The sequence below is a fragment of the Xyrauchen texanus genome, chromosome 39, assembly GCF_025860055.1.
Source record: "Xyrauchen texanus isolate HMW12.3.18 chromosome 39, RBS_HiC_50CHRs, whole genome shotgun sequence".
In the NCBI taxonomy this organism is placed as follows: Eukaryota; Metazoa; Chordata; class Actinopteri; order Cypriniformes; family Catostomidae; genus Xyrauchen; species Xyrauchen texanus.
Genome location: NC_068314.1, coordinates 22,948,027 through 22,964,411, shown reverse-complemented (window position 1 = coordinate 22,964,411; position 16,385 = coordinate 22,948,027). Strand labels below are relative to the sequence as shown.

At 38.0% G+C, this 16,385-nt stretch overlaps 1 protein-coding gene across 1 annotated transcript in view; it reads left to right on the top strand.

Moving 5' to 3' along the window:
* Positions 1-2,137: 2,137 nt before the first annotated feature.
* The window catches only part of LOC127632481 (secretory phospholipase A2 receptor-like), a 47,542-nt gene continuing 33,294 nt past the window's right edge, over positions 2,138-16,385 (top strand). Inside the window, exons 1-8 of the mRNA XM_052111070.1 lie at positions 2,138-2,299; positions 5,277-5,648; positions 8,202-8,375; positions 8,661-8,825; positions 10,440-10,553; positions 10,711-10,857; positions 15,286-15,474; positions 16,040-16,197. Coding sequence (XP_051967030.1) covers positions 2,146-2,299; positions 5,277-5,648; positions 8,202-8,375; positions 8,661-8,825; positions 10,440-10,553; positions 10,711-10,857; positions 15,286-15,474; positions 16,040-16,197 — 1,473 coding nt within the window. The 5' untranslated portion in view covers positions 2,138-2,145. The remainder of the gene's footprint in view (positions 2,300-5,276; positions 5,649-8,201; positions 8,376-8,660; positions 8,826-10,439; positions 10,554-10,710; positions 10,858-15,285; positions 15,475-16,039; positions 16,198-16,385) is intronic.

The following is a 16,385-nucleotide window of genomic DNA, read 5'->3' as shown; positions in this document are numbered from 1 at the left end:
CTTTGTGATGGCCACTCCAATACCTTAACTTTGTTGTCCTTAAGCCATTTTGCCACAACTTTGGAGTTATGCTTGGGGTCATTGTCAATTTGGAAGACCCATTTGTGACTGAGCTTTAACTTCCTGTCTGATGTCTTGAGATGTTGCTTCAATATATCCACATAATTTTCCTTCCTCTTGATGCCATAATCTTTGTGAAGTGCACCAGTCCTCCTGCAGCAAAGCACCACCACAACATTATGCTGCCACCCCATGCTTCACAATTGGTTTGGTGTTCTTCGGCTTGCAAGCCTCACGCTTTTTCCTCCAAACATAACGATGGTCATTTATAGCCAAACAGTTACATTTTGTTTCATCAGACCAGAGGAAATTTTCCCAAAAAGTAAGATCTTTGTCCCCATGTGCACTTGCAAACTGCAGTCTCGCTTTTTTGTGGTGGTTTTAGAGCAGTGGTGTCGTCCTTTCTGAGCAGCTTTTCAGGTTATGTCAATAGAGGACTTGTTTTACTGTGGATCTAGATACTTGTCTACCTGTTTCCACAAGCATCTTCACAAGGTCTTTTGCTGTTGTTCTGGGATTGATTTGCACTTTACACACCAAACTACTTTAATCTCTAGGAACAGAATGTGTTTCCTTCCTGAGCGAAATGATGGCTGTGTGGTCCCATGCTGTTTATACTTTTGTACTGTTGTTTGTACAGATGAACGTGGTACTTTCAGGCATTTGGAAATTTCTCCCAAGAATGAACCAGACTTGTAGAGGTCCACAAATTTTTTTCAAAAGAAAAAAGATTTCTTTTGATTTTCCCATGTCAAACAAAGAGACACTGAGTTTAAAGATAGTCCTTAAAATACATCCACAGGTACACCTCCAATTCAGTACACCTCCTATCAGAAGCTAATTGGCTAATTGACTAATTGTCTAAAGGCTTGACATAATTTTCTGGAATTTTCCAAGCTGCTTAAAGGCACTGTTATCTTGTATGTAAACCTCTGACCTACAGGAATTGTGAAATAGTCAATTAAAAGTGAAACAATCTGTTTTTAAACAATTGTTGGAAAAATGACTTGTGTCATGCACAAAGTAGATGTCCTAAACGACTTGCCAAAACTATCATTTGCTAATATTAAATCTGTGAAGTGGTTAAAATGTTTTTTTAATGACTTCAACTGCATATAAAAAACATGTATAGAAGTATATGTATGCAGGGGCGCTTTAAGGTATCTCTTGGGCCATGGACTCGCTGGTCCGCTGAGGCCCCCTTCAAGTTGTTGAGCGGTTGGCCCTGGGCTTCAGCCCGTATAAGCCTGTGCGTTAATGCGCCCCTGTATGTACGTCCATATTTTGATAGCTAAGTAAACACGTGTTTACATTTTGTGTGCATACAAGAATTTTTAAACCTCTGTTTTAAAGGTTAAACTTTCAAGGATGTTTACATCTTCTGGCAGTGAATTTTTTTTTAAATTTTTTTTTTAATAATAATAATGTGTTTGCTGCTATACTTTTTGAATAGTCTAACACCTAAAGGTACTGTTAAATATGGGCAATGGTCAAGACTGGATCGTATTGTTCTTGGTTGTGGTTCTTACAGCTATTTCTTTTATTTGTGTTTCTGTTTTTCAGAACAGAACTGTTTTGTAGTTATTGTGATTGGTTAGTCAAGGCTGAGCCTTGAACTGTGTGTAATTAGATTAATAATGTTAATTAATGATTACTTGTGATTTTGCTGGATCAAATGTACTTCTCAAGTGTGTTTGTACAAATTTTTGTATTAAATGTTTTTTTTTATTTTTCAGCGTTTGAGTTTTATTATTTCTCTCTAAGAACATTATCTGTAAAAATGTGTCATATCTAAAAAGAAAATAGCTTAAAGCGCAGGAGCTGCTTCAAAAACTAACTTCACTGTTTAAAACGCGTCTCAAGACATCTGCTTGCCTGGTGCTGCGTTTTATATTTTTAAGGACGTGTTCGGTGTGAACGACCCCAAATTTTGTACCAGCGCGTGCTGTGCAGTAAGACGAGAACAATATTTTTTTGCCATTTACTGCCCCGAAGTGAAATCAGTGACGTAGAGAATCCAGAAACTTGTGGAAAGTGTCGGGAAAAACAGACTGCGGTCTATGAACTACATATCCAGCAGTGGAAATGCGGGGATACACAAGAACTCCACATATTCGCTTCCATGAAGCGCTTTATGTTTTTTATTTGCTGCTTTATGTCAATAGTTGTGTTTGTGCCGCTGCGGAAGTGTCGGACAAAACCGAAGTTTTGGACCAAAAACAACTTCTAGAGTTATACAGTAAGTGCATTCGGCCTGCGCGAATAATCTCTTGTCTTTTGATTGCAGATATGTCTCGCGATATTTGTGCGATAGAATGACTGTATCGGTTTCCTGATGATTTAATCTAATAGGTTTGTCGTGTGTAGTTTACATTGTGCTGTGTCTGCAGTTTGCATCAGTGTGATGAGCTCAGAGTCCAACTCTTCTTTATAAAAGACGGACGGTAATGTGTCATTTCTTGCCCGATCATTCTACAAGAACTGCTAATTCAGTCTCAGACTGGACGGTAAATAAAACCGTTTGTAATGTGATTATAGAGTAACAGTACCGTTTCCCATTAGACGTGCTTTAGTGAAAGTGTTCCGCTCATCGCATGTTACCAAATCACTTAAAGAGAACTAAGCTTGAAATGCACTTTAAACTTTTACTTTAAACAAGAATTATGTATATAAACATGCAATTTTTTTTTCCTCATAATGTGCCTTTAACTGTCTACAAACAAAATACATGTCAAAAACCTGCATACATGGTTCCTGTTTTTCACAATAATAAGTGAAGGAGCGCTTCTGCTACAACTGTCCTCAAGCCGGATACTGTTGTAACTGTAATGTGCTAACTAAGGTATTATGTTTAAGTGCAATATACTGCCACATTTTATACTCTATTATTGTTTTCAAATATTTGTAATGATTGCATATGTATTGTTCTAACTTTAACACATCAGCTGGAATATATATATATCCATCCATCCATCCAATGTATATATATCTGTAAATCTCGCAATTCATTTATTTGCCTGGTATACTTATCTAAGCTTTCTGGCTGAATAAAAGCTAACAAAACTCTATAAGAAGCATTTTCCAACATGTTTCTTATGTAGCGGGTACAGTTGTTAAACAGTTTTACAACTGTCCCTCACTGACCACCTTGCATGTTTGCCTGATTTTCTCAGTAACCTTGTTTCCTATTTTTGTATGTCCCAAAATACACAACCTTTAAGTGGTTGAATCACAAATCACAACAAGCAAAGTTTCCTGTCATGGTCAGTCAGGAAAAATGATGATTCACACTGAAAGAACAGTCAAAAAATGAAAGATTGACTTCTTCCCCTATACAGATGTTCTCTAATAGTTTCTCATGAATGTGGACTACGCCCTTCAAATTTCCCACACAGAGAGAGAGAATGTTAATGTGAATGTGCACACTGGTAATGACAGTTCAGACTTGTATGAGAATGGAAATAATCAGCGTTACAGCTGTCTTTATTACTCGGTCTAAGCCAGCAGTCTATTGCATGAAGTCCTCCTCTAATTAACTGAATGGGATAAGTATGGGCCCAGCTGTGAGACACAGTAGGTTTCTGAAGCTTGTTCAACACCCTGATTAATTTACATTTACACACTTTTATTCAAAATTACTTTAAATGTACATTTATCAGTATGTGCATACCCTAGGAACCAGTGGTGCAAGTCACAAGTCAGTAATTTTGACTTGTCCCTCCTTTTCTTAAAAAAAAAAAAAAAAAAAAAGCAAAAATCTGGGTTACAGTGAGACACTTACAATAAAAGTAAATGTGGCCAATAGGTAAACACCCAAATGCTCACTGTTTCAAAAGTATAGCCACAAGAATTAACAAAATGTGCTTTAAAAATCGCTTACTAACCTTTTCAGTGTAATTTCATATCCAATTTTACAACTTTGTTTACATGACGCCATAAACCCTAAAACAACATTAAATCTCAAGTTATACAGAAGTTTTAACAAAATAATAAATAAGTGCTTCCATTGAGTGCTTCACTCTAACCTTGATTTTTGCTTTTTTTTTAAAAAAGAAAATAAGGGTCAAGATGAAATTCATTTTTGTGGTAATCAACATTTTGCCACAAATGTTTTTGTTTGAGCTTTAGTTGGATTGAACCTGGAATTTTCCTTTACTAATAAATAAATATTCCTTTACTGTTACTGAGAAAATGCACACACATAAACACATCCACACCCTCACATTGACTGGTAACAACATTCTCTACATGTCCCATTTGAGTCTTGTTGTTCCAGAGAGTTGTATGTAAATACAATACGTAGCAAATAATTTGGCTGTCACTTAGTGGAACACAGTTCAGTATCATTTTGGAAAGTAGATATCCCATCAGATGTACACAACTCTGTTGATTACTTGATTCTGATTGGCCAATCACAGAATTTTGTTGTCAAATATTTTTCTGTACTGACCGCTAAACTGTACATTTGACTGTTTACATAAGTAGACATGTAATCAGCTAAATAATGTACTGCCAGATGGTCGTTAATGCAAAAAAAAAACCCTCTTCAGAATGACAAGACCTCTTTGCTTCGCATCAGGGTCCTGTTGGGGTTTATTTTGCTTGCATACATCTGCATATAAATATCCACATTTTTTTATTCCCTGCTAAACCTAAATAAAAAACCTCACTGCAATATATTGTAAAGCAAATTCTCACTCTCAGACATATGGTGAGGATAATACATAGCTTCTCTTTGAAGTTTCACAATACTCTGTGTGTGTATTCAACTTTTTTGAGGATATTTTTGTCTTGGGCCTTTATCTTCAATTACTCTTTCGTGTCAACATCCACAAAAGACCCCTCAGCCTCTGTTGGCCTTGAGAACTCTGAAATATTAAGCCCCATTTTGTTGAGGTGAAATTGGAGATAGCAGTTCTATCTTTCTATCTGTTCACTGGATAATCAGTCCTGTCTGATACCTCAGTGCCTCTGAATGACTTTGAATCTCCAATATCACTTGCCTTTATAATCTAACGTGGTGCTGCATGTAAATGGCTATATAATACTCCTAAAGAAAGGTTTTTCCCACTAGTTAAAAACTCTTAAGCCCTTACATCTCCCAAGGCTACTAGAAACAGCCTTGACCAAGCTTGAACAATTCAAACCCAGCATCAACATTGGAAGCTGTTTCTAAACTCTCCATCAATATTAATCTGTGTGTTTGTGTGACACAGGGAAAGGTGTGTTCCTTTTGGAGAGTATATCACAGAAGCGGTGCCTCTCTGCAAATTCAACCGGTCTCTCTTTGATCAGCTGTGAACCCCCGTCTGCTGCCCTGCTCTGGAAATGGGTGTCCCGGCATCGTCTCTTCAATCTGGGCACAAGCAGATGCCTAGGGATGACCAGCTTGCCTGACGTGGGCATCTTTGAGTGTGATGCTACCCTCCCTACCATGTGGTGGCGCTGTAGGGGGAGCATGTTGTATGGAGCGATGTATAATAAGCTGGCAATAGTGAATTCCAGTTTGGTGGTGAAGAGAGCATCTTTGCATCTTTGGAGGATTTATGGTGCGGCCGGTGAAGGTCCCTGCGCTTACCCATACGAAGGCAAGATATCTACGGGGACATCCCTTTTATACTAAATGTAATGTCAAATGGTTGGTGTGGTATTACAAAAGTAATAGCTGTTTAATCAACCAAAAAATGGCCATTGTAAAGCTAAAGTGTGTAAATTGCAAACAGATGGTCCTGCCCCACACCCAAGCCATTGATCGACTGTGTCGGGGTTGTCGGGATGCTCAGATAAACAGAGCAATGTTTTCAGAGCACTAGAAAGCCACAGAGTTTACACTTTTCAGGGCAATCAACTTACAAATGTCTTACAATACCGTTCAAAAGTTTGGAAAAACTATGGCATTTATGATGCTTTAACTTGATCAAGAGTTACTGTAAATAAATTTAATATCTTACAAATGACAAATCCCATTTAATAAATGCTCTATTCTTCAGTCCTTTTGTTTATCCAAGAATCCTCCATTTGCAGCAAAGACACCTGAGGCATTCTAGCAGTTAGTTTATCTCATGCTTTCTGCAGCACTTCCCAAAGATATAATTGGTTTGTAGGGAACTTCTCATGGACCTTATAGTCAAACTTTTCTAACAACAGCTCAAAACCTCAAACTTAGATTCATGCATCCATAGTGCTTCTTTCTAATAATTGACCATTAACAAGTTATGTTGCACAATTTATACTTTTCTTCTTATTTGCCCATATCAAAAGTGGCTTTTCCTGAATAATTCAGCAATACTGAAAAAGACAGTATTGCAATGTTCAAACTTCAATAAGTAGTACAGCCATTTTCAATTGTTTCAGCTGTCAGTTAGCATATTATAATTATTTCTTAAAGGTGCGCTCAGTAATTTTCCACCCATTAAAAACTTTTTCACTCCTAAAGAAATAAATTTTAGTTTTGAAACATATATCATGACCACTCACATGAGATAAGGACTCTAGTCATATCAGTAACCTTATAAAAGCTGCTTTATTCTACACGGGGGTGCACTCAGTAACTTTTTATTTGTATCATCTTGGACTTACAGTGACACCTAGTGGTGTGGATGCAGCATCATTCAAAATCAATAGTTCCCCGTCTGTCGCTCACTTCGACGTTGTGTCGAAGAAGCGACACTAGGGGTCTCTCTCGTGTGGCGAGTATGCCTCTGATCTATGAAAAAAGGTCAATCGGAATTAGGCAGACAGTATTTGCATACCCCGCCCCCGTACAGAGACCCCCCTTCGAGCCGCTAGAATCAGTTGGACTCTGGGCCCTCTCTCTAAAAGACTGCCCTGCTGATCGCGCTCGCCTCCATCAAGAGCGTCGGGGACCTGCAAGCGTTCTCTGTTAGCGACACTTGCCTGGAGTTCGGTCCGGCAGACACGCATGTGATCCTAAGACCGCGACTGGGCTATGTGCCCAAGATTCCTACCATGCCCGTCAGAGACCAGGTAGTGAACCTGCAAGCGCTGCCCCGGGAGGAGGCAGACCCAGCCCCTTCGTTGCTGTGTCCGGTACATGCTTTGCGTACCTACTTGGACCGCACGCAGAGCTTTAGACGTTCTGAGCAGCTCTTTGTCTGCTTTGGTGGACAGCAGAAAGGGAACGCTGTCTCCAAACAGAGGCTTTCCCACTGGGTGGTGGACGCCATTTCATTGGCCTATCACACCCAGGCCTTCGACACAACATTGAAGTGAGCGACAGACGGGGAACATCTAGGTTATGGATGTAACCTCCATTCCCTGATGGAGGGAAGGAGACGTTGTGTCCTCCCGGCCACATCGCTGAGCTGAGCCACTGTAGTGGCCGGACCATTCCGGCTTCTCAGAAAATTCCTGAATGAACTCGACGTATTTGCCCGCTTTTATACCCGTATGTCTGGGGGGCGTGGTATGCAAATACTGTCTGCCTAATTTCCATTGGCCTTTTTTCATAGATCAGAGGCATATTTGGCGCTCAAGTGAGACCCCTAGTGTTGCTTCTTTGACACAACGTCTCGTTCCCTCCATCAGGGAACGGAGGTTACATCCGTAACCTAGACGTTTTCTGCTACAGATGCTATTGTAGAATTTCACTATTCACAGTCAGCCATGATTCATTTAATCCAAGAGGTAAATTTTCCAATCTCAGTTTCTGAGAATAAGTGCATAGTATTCAGATGGTCATGTGATTCTAAAATGGCAGCCTCCATTAGGGCACCCCTGCCCCTTGTAGAATAAAACAAGTTTTACAAGGTTACTGATATGACTAGAGTTCTCATCTCATGTGAGTGGTCATTATTTTGAAGAGAAGCATCAATTTGTTGCAAGAACAACACTTTTTTTGGTGATTCCAAACTTTTGAACAGTATATTTGTGTCTGCATGTTAAGCAGGAATAGGAGAAGGTATTACAAATAAATGACACACACCAATAAACAAATGTGTCAGTTCCTCTCTGATTGCTGTTGGCCATCAGTTATCCTGTTCTCTAGAGATCAGCTCAGCATTGGCTAAGGAAAAGCCCATATTGATTGATCGCTACATTAAACTCTAGTGCATTATGCAGATGCTTAATGAGGCTCTGGCCTACTTGTTCTATAGCCGTTGTGTGCTTGCTGTTGACAGAAATCCACACGCTGCAAGGAAACTCACATGGCATGCCCTGTTCCCTACCCTTTAAATACAACAATAAATGGTTGTGGGATTGCACCTCTGAGGGGAGAGAGGACCGTCACCTCTGGTGTGCTACCACAAGCCACTACGATCAGGATGAGAAATGGGGCTTCTGCCCCAATTCAGGTAAACCATGCAGACATAAAAATCCATTCATGCATGTAAAATCTATAGTAAACAAACTCAAAAATATATTTTACCCTGTTTTTAAGATTTATACATTTCAATTGCACAACAAAATTCCATCTAATTGAAGTGTAATGTTTTTTAACAAAATTAAATTAATACTACTTTTTTGAAATTTGTGAAAGATTACTCAATTGAATTTGATGGAATATTGTTGAAATCTTATAATTATTTTTCATGTGTAAATAACTAAAACCTGTGTATGTGTGTTTGTGTTTTGTCCAGTGACAGGCTGTGGTGAATTCTGGGAGAGCCTCCCTGAGCTGAATGCCTGTTACCAGTTTAACTTGTACTCAATTCTCACCTGGAGCCAAGCACTTACTTCCTGTCAATCACAAGGCGCAAGACTGCTCTCCATCACACATTACAATGAACAGATCTATATGAAAGGTATATATAGATACACACTACCATTCAAAGGTTTGGGGTCACTTGCCAGAAATGTTTCTCATGATCTTAAAAACCTATTGATCTGGAGGCATATGCTTAAATTATTGAAATTAGTTTTGCAGATAAAAATATAATTATTAATGTATTTTATTACAAAACAAAATGTTATTTAAAAAAAAAAGTTTTTGAAATGGATGACTTGGACCGAATAATTAAGAAAAGCAGCCACTATGTGCCCAGCATATAGATGGGAACTCCTTCAATACTTTTTAAAAAGCATCCCAGGGTGATACCTCAAGAAGTTGGTGGAGAAAATGCCAAGAGTACATTTCTGCAAAATCTAGGCAAAGTGTGGCCGCTTTGAGACGCTAAAATAAAACGTAGTTTTGATTTATTCCCATTGTTCCATTTATGTTATTCCATAGTTTTGATGACTTTACTATTATTCTAAAATTTGAAAAAAAAAAAAATAATAATAATATTGAGTACGTGACCCTAAACATTTAAACGGTAATATATATATACTGTATATATATATATATATATACACACACACAAACACATGTGCATGATCAAATCTCATGTTTGTACACTCAAATGATTTTGACTTGAAGTATTAATGTAAATATAATTTACTCACCCTCATGTTGTTCCAAACCCATTTGATTTTCTTGCTTTTATGGAACAAAAAAGAAGAATATTGACACTTAAATCCTGTGCAATGACCGTATAAAGTGACCAGTTGCTGTCATGCTCCAAAAATGAAAAAGGTCTATAAAAAGGAGTCCATACGTATCCCCCTGAAGCCATATGATAAATATATGTGAGAAATAGATTTAAATCATGATTCACTAAGTAATGAAGATTCACTCCATTCCACCCCCCTCATAGCTCAAGGGATAGTTCACCCAAAAAATTTACTCACCCTTATGCCATTCCAGATGTGTATGACTTTCTTTATTCTGCAGAACACAAACAAAGATTTTAAGAATGTTTCAGCTCTGTAGGTTCATACAATGCAAGTGAATGGCTGCCAACATTTTGAAGCTCCAACATCTATCATATGTGGATTTTGGAGCTTCCAAATTTTAGCACACATACACTTGCATTGTATGTACCTACAGAGCTGAAATATTCTTAAAATCTTTGTTTGTATTCTGCAGAATAAAGAAAGTCATACACATCTGGAACGGCATGAGGGTGAGTAAATGATGAAAGAATTTTCATTTTTGGGTGAACTAACCATTTAAATCTTATTTGCGCCTGCAGATATTGCAAATTAAATGTCTCATATCCAAATGTGTCTCTGTTATGGTACTTTCAAAGTCAGGCCATTTGGTGGCCATGTTCATAACGCCTACTGGCAGGTATTCTTTAGGCATACATGTACTGCTTAAAAATTTCAAGCCTGAAATTTCCAAAACTGTTGGCCAAGATTTGTTCAAATAACATATTTCAAATTAGCAATAAAATCTGACAACAATGTTGTCATAAATTGTGCTTCCTGTGCTTCTTGGATCAACATGAGAGTGATTAAATAATGATGGAATTTTGATTTTGGGGTGAATTTTCCCTTTTTCCTGGTGCATCACTGTTCCCATTGTGATCTACTAGAAAGGCTTTCAGATATGGGTGTGATGGTCTGGATTGGATTAAACCACCTCAGTCAGGATGGGGGATGGGAGTGGTCTGATGGATCTCCTTTGGCTCTTGTCAGTTTTACCTCAGGTTAGAGAGAATTATACAATTAGATTTTTCTTGGTAAGAATGCTGCAAATGTTCAGTATTACTGGTTCAATGGCTCGTGAGAGTTGCTGGGGTCCTAAATGGGCAATATTCCCTATTAAATGGACTATTCATTGTTTGTTGCTCTCATCCTGTCTAGATCTGACCTCCACACCGGTGCAGCAAAACCAGCAGTGCGGGGTGTTTAACTCTACTCAGGGTTCCTGGCAGAGTCTGTCGTGTGAGTCAGCTTTGCCCTACATCTGCAAGAAAACCAACAACTCTAGCCAGAAAGCAGAGCCGCTAGGTAAATAGATTCCTGATCTTGTTGGTCAATCATCCTTTCATTAATTTTTCCAGCTTTTTATCCATACAGTGGCATGCAAATGTTTGGGCATCCGTGATCAATTTCTGTTGCTGTGAATAGCTAAGTGAGCAAAAGATGGCCTGATTTCCAAAAGGCATAAAGTTGGCACATTTCTTTAATATTTTAAGCAATTTTACTTTTTTATATCCATCTTTTACTGTTTCAAAATAACAAAAAAGTAAAAGGGCCCAAAGCAAAAGTTTGGGTACCCTGCATGGTCAGTACTTAGTAACACCCCTTGGCAAGTATCCCAGCTTGTAAAAGCTTTTTGTAGCCAGCTAAATGTCTTTCAATTCTTGTTTGGGGGATTTTCACCCATTCTTCCTTGCAAAAGGCTCCTAGTTCTGTGAGATTCTTGGGCCTTCTTGAATGCACTGCTCTTTTCAGGTCTATCCACAGATTTTCAATGATGTTTAGGTCAGGGGACTGTGAGGGCCATGGCAAAACCTTCAGGTTGCGTCTCTTGAGGTAGTCCATTGTGGATTGTGATGTGTGTTTAGGATCATTATCCTGTTGTAGAAGCAATCCTCTTTTCATCTTCAACTTTGTACATATGGTGTGATGTTTTCTTCCAGAATTTGCTGGTATTTAATTCATTCTTTCCTCTGCGAGTGAAATGTTGCCCTAGGCCACTGTCATCAACACAAGCCCAAAGCATGATTTATCCACCCCTGTGCTTAACAGTTGAAGAAGTGTTCTTTTCATGAAATTCTGCATCCTTTTTTATCCACGCATACCTTTGCTCACTGCAGCCAAAAAGTTTCAGTCCTCAGGACTTGTTTCTAAAATGCTTCAGGCTTGTTCATTTGCAAATTTTGTGGGGAGGACGCAGGAAAGGTTTTTTTCTCATGACTCTTCCATGAAGGTCATATTTGTGCAGGTGTCGCTGCACAGTAGAACAGTGCACCACTACTCCAGAGTCTGTTAATCTTCCTTAAAGTATTTTGCAGTCAAACACGGGTTTTGATTTGCCTTTCTAACAATCCTACGATGAGTTCTCTCTGAAAGTTTTCTTGGTCTTCCAGACCTCAACTTGAACTCCACCGTTCCTGTTAACTAATATTTCTTAATTACATTACGAACTGAGGAAATGGCCACCTGAAAATGCTTTGCTATCTTCTTATAGCCTTCTCCTGCTTTGTGGGCATCAATAATTTTTATTTTTAGAGAGCTAGGCAGTTGCTTAGAGGAGGAGCCTATGGATGCTGATTTTTGGGACAAGATTTGAGGATTCAGAGTATGTATAAAGCTTTGAAATTTGCATCACCTGGCCTTTTCAAATGATGATTGTGAACAAGCCATAGCCCTAACAATCTAATTAAGGTCTGAGACCTTGTTAAAAGTTATCTTGAGAGCTCAAATAAAAATTTTGAAAAGAATATTTCATCTTTAATTTTATGCCTTTTGGAGATCAGTTCATCTTCTATCTCACTTAACTATTCACAGCAACAGCAATTTTGAACAGGGATGCCCAAACTTTTGCATGCCACTATATTTCCATTTATATATCCTTTGTCTTTTTATCTTTCCATCTAATTTCTAGATTTCCCTTTGTCAAACTCTTCATCCATGTGATGGTGAACCTGTGGAGCAGTTTAACTAATTTGTATGTATTTATTCAAACATTTTGTATTGAAGAATGGGGAGGTGAGGATTAAATTGTATTTAAAGTAATGGTTTGTTCCAATTAGCAAAGGTTAGAAAATTGTGTATTTAAACCAGCCTTTAAAAGAAAGATGGACGACAAGTGTTTGAGCTCATGTACACGTTTATGCCAGCACTGCTTGAGTGCAAATATACTCTGACCTCCATTGTTTAGTGAGGGAAGTAGGGACTGCTCTTAGTACCTGAAACAGGTCTAGTTTTTAAGACAGTTTTGTTTTTTATGTGACCTTGTTTTTATGGTTGCTTTTAAACACTTATTTATTTGCACCTCCTTGCACCTGGATTGAGGCTCCAGTCTCTGCGGATGCGTGGATTCGAATCCCACAGTTGCCACAATGTGTGACAGAGACCGGAGTGGTCACAAGGAGAATCACACCAGAGAGAAGGAATGGCGTTCCAAAAAGGACGTTTATTGTGTCAGAGGTGCAAAATGTGCTAATCAATAGAGTTTAAAAGCACTCAAAAAACAAGTTTACATAAAAAAACAGTCAAAAATCTAGACCTATATTGGTAATAAGAACAGTATCTACTCTCCTCCCTAAACAATGGAGGCTGGAGTATATTGCGCTCAAGCATTGCTAGCAACCTTATCCATGTGCTCATTTTGTCAAGCATCTGGAAGCAGGCCTTTATATATACAAATTTCCTGCCTCTACAAATTGGAACATACCATTTCTTAAATTAACCCTCACCTATCAATCTTAAATATAATATCATTGAATAAATACGCAAGAACAAGAGATAAATGGGAGTTAAAAACAAAGCCAATAAATAGGACGGATAAAACATTTGCACAATAAAACCCCAGTAAATAATGTAAATTGGTGAGTAAATCAGTAAATAATTCGATGGAACACAGTAAAATTCTGTGATGGAGACCGAGTCACATGCTCTCCATCACAATCCACTTAGTCTTCTTATTGAATATTCCAGGTTCAATACAAGTTAAGCTCAATCAACAGCATTTGTGTCATAATGTTTGTTACCACAAAAAATCATCCGTCTTTTCCTTTAAAAAAAGCAAAAATGAGGTTACAGTGAGGCACTTATAATGGAAGTAAATGGGGCCAATATTTGTGAAGGTTATCATTTTATAAAAGCATTTACATTAATTCTATTGTTAAAACTCATGTATTATTTGACCTGTGTAGTTGTTTAAATTGTAATTTTTACAGTCATTTTAGGGTTCTAGGATTTGTTGACATTACATTGTCATGGCAACAAAGTTGTCAAATTGGCTATTACTTTACACAGAAAAGGTTAGTAAGTGATTTTATCACACTAAATCATGTTAACATAGATATTGTTTATGTCTTGTGGCTATAATTTTGAAAGTTAGTATTTTTACATACAAAAATTGCCCCCATTCACCTGCATTTTAAGTGCCTCACTATAACCCAGTTTTATGCTTTTTTTATGATTAACATTTTTATTGATTCTACAAAGACAATGAAAAGAAAAACATATATACAATGAATCAACATTTAACTCCCACTACTAGAACTCCACCCCACCCTACCCCAAACAAACATTCCAGTGGTCCTACATAAGTGCATACCAGATTTTTCTTTTCTTTTGAAAGAAAAGGTGATCAATATTATGCCACAAATGCTGTTGATTGAGCTTAATTTGTTTTGAACCCAGAATATTCCTTTAAGTTTGGAAGAGTTTCATCTTCAACCTCAGGACAATCCAGTATTACATAAATGTCTGCCGTTTTGGGAAAGGGCCCTCTATCTGGTTAGAGATTATAGAGCGCAAGTAAAAGTCCCATAAATGTTTTCCATAGATAAATAGATTTTAAAGATATCTTATTGCTTTGAATGACAGACCAACCTTGAGCTCTGAGGTTATTCATCGATGGCTCTGTTGAAGCCATTGTGTAAAAAAAGCATAATTCCTGCTGCACAACTTCACTACCCATGGTCCAGCAAAGAAAGATCCACCAATCAGAGAACCACGGCCAAACAGGGTTTATAACAAACCCTGGGTAGACAAATCCAGCTGCAACCGCCCACTTCCATGATGCACTCTAAAGGAAGCAATCGGATCACTATCCTTTCGCACTCAAACAACTTGTATATTTATTATAATCAACAAGCTAAAATAAATAGTTTCATTTATTTTCCATTGGTTGTTATTTGATTATGTAATTTGCAATGTTTGCTTTGTCTTTTTCTCCAATTTAATGTTGTGATTCATCTCAGAGCTGGTTGGTTTGGTTTATTGCATGCAACTCTTTTATGAAGGATTTTATGAAAAGTCTTTGGGAAAAATTAATGGAAAAAATGCTTCTTGACCCAGGTGGGTGAACAAGTGGGCGGGCACTGTTGCACTCTCTATATGTTTCCATGATAGTCTGTACAGATTGTGATTGGTTAAAAGAGAAGAATGTGAATGTGTTCTGAATTTTGTTCTAGGGTTCAACAGCTGTGGCCCAACTTGTATCTGAACTCTTGACCCTGGTTATCAAATGCACACAAACACACACATTCTCACAGTGTGTATGTAAATATAGAAACAGTTGGGGTCATTGGCAACAATTGTAAGAATGAGTCGTCACTGAACCATTTCATTTCATCACATTTTAGCAACATTTCCCTCATGTTTTCTCTCACTATTTTTACGAAGTAAAAACACAAACTATTTGTTAATTATTTTATATGCTATATGGTTTTCTCTCTCTGTCTCACTTTTTGTAAGATAACTGGCAATATAAACACACGGTTTGTCCCGATGGCTGGTTGGAACATAATGGCTTTTGTTACCGGTACCTGGAGGAGAAGGCAAGCTGGGACAAATCTTCCAGTGCATGCAAGTCTCTTGATGCACAGCTGGTCAGCATCCACTCGCTCTCCCAACAGGAACTGCTGCAGAAAATTCTCTCAAATGGTTAGCCAGATATCTAACCTAAGTGAAATTGAATGGTTTTTACTTTATAGTGTAAGTTATGGAAAACGTCAACATGAAATCAAAATTTACCACATTTATTTTCTTGATAAATTCACGGTTCATCTGTGCACATTATTCGAGAAAAACTTTTAATGTTTCTCTTTGTCACCAAAATACAGTATAATAATCAGTTATTCAATACTCCAAATATAATTATCATTGGGATATGTCAAGATGCCCCCTCTACATCTCAGTCAAAAAGGTTCCTTAAAAGTGGGTATGAAGCATCACAATCAAATGCAAACTTGCATTAAGTTCGGAAGTCCCTTCTGGCACTTTTTACACTCCAATCAATTTGTGATGGAAAAAATCAAATCCCACCTACATTTGAATGTACAATTTCAGTGGGAAATATATCATATGATGGAAGTAAAATAGGTTGTCGCCATTTCATTTTGACATTAACTGTTGTAATTCCAAGAGTTGTGTCCTCAAATTATGTTTATTAGAAGTAAACCTTATTAGAGGTTTGTAAATGTGTGTATATGTGTGTCTGTTGTGTCAGGTTCCAACTCTAAGGTGTGGATTGGTTTGTACAAGGAAGCAAATCATACAGCAGTCCAATGGTCAGACAATTCTTCTGTCACATTCACATCCTGGTACTCTCAGGAGCCTTCCCATCACCATGGCGACAAACACATATGTGTGACAGCAGACTGGAAGGTGAGATTTGATTCTAGAGGTCAAAAGTCAGTTTAAGGGCACAGGACACCAGTCATAACCTCAGCATACAATATGTGGTCAGAAAGGGAGCATGTGTCCAAACTCAGCAAGATCTGAGTCAGTCACTGCCTGAAAGCTTTACTTTGGGTAATCGGATGTACAGTCACAAGTGAGTCACTGCAGTAATA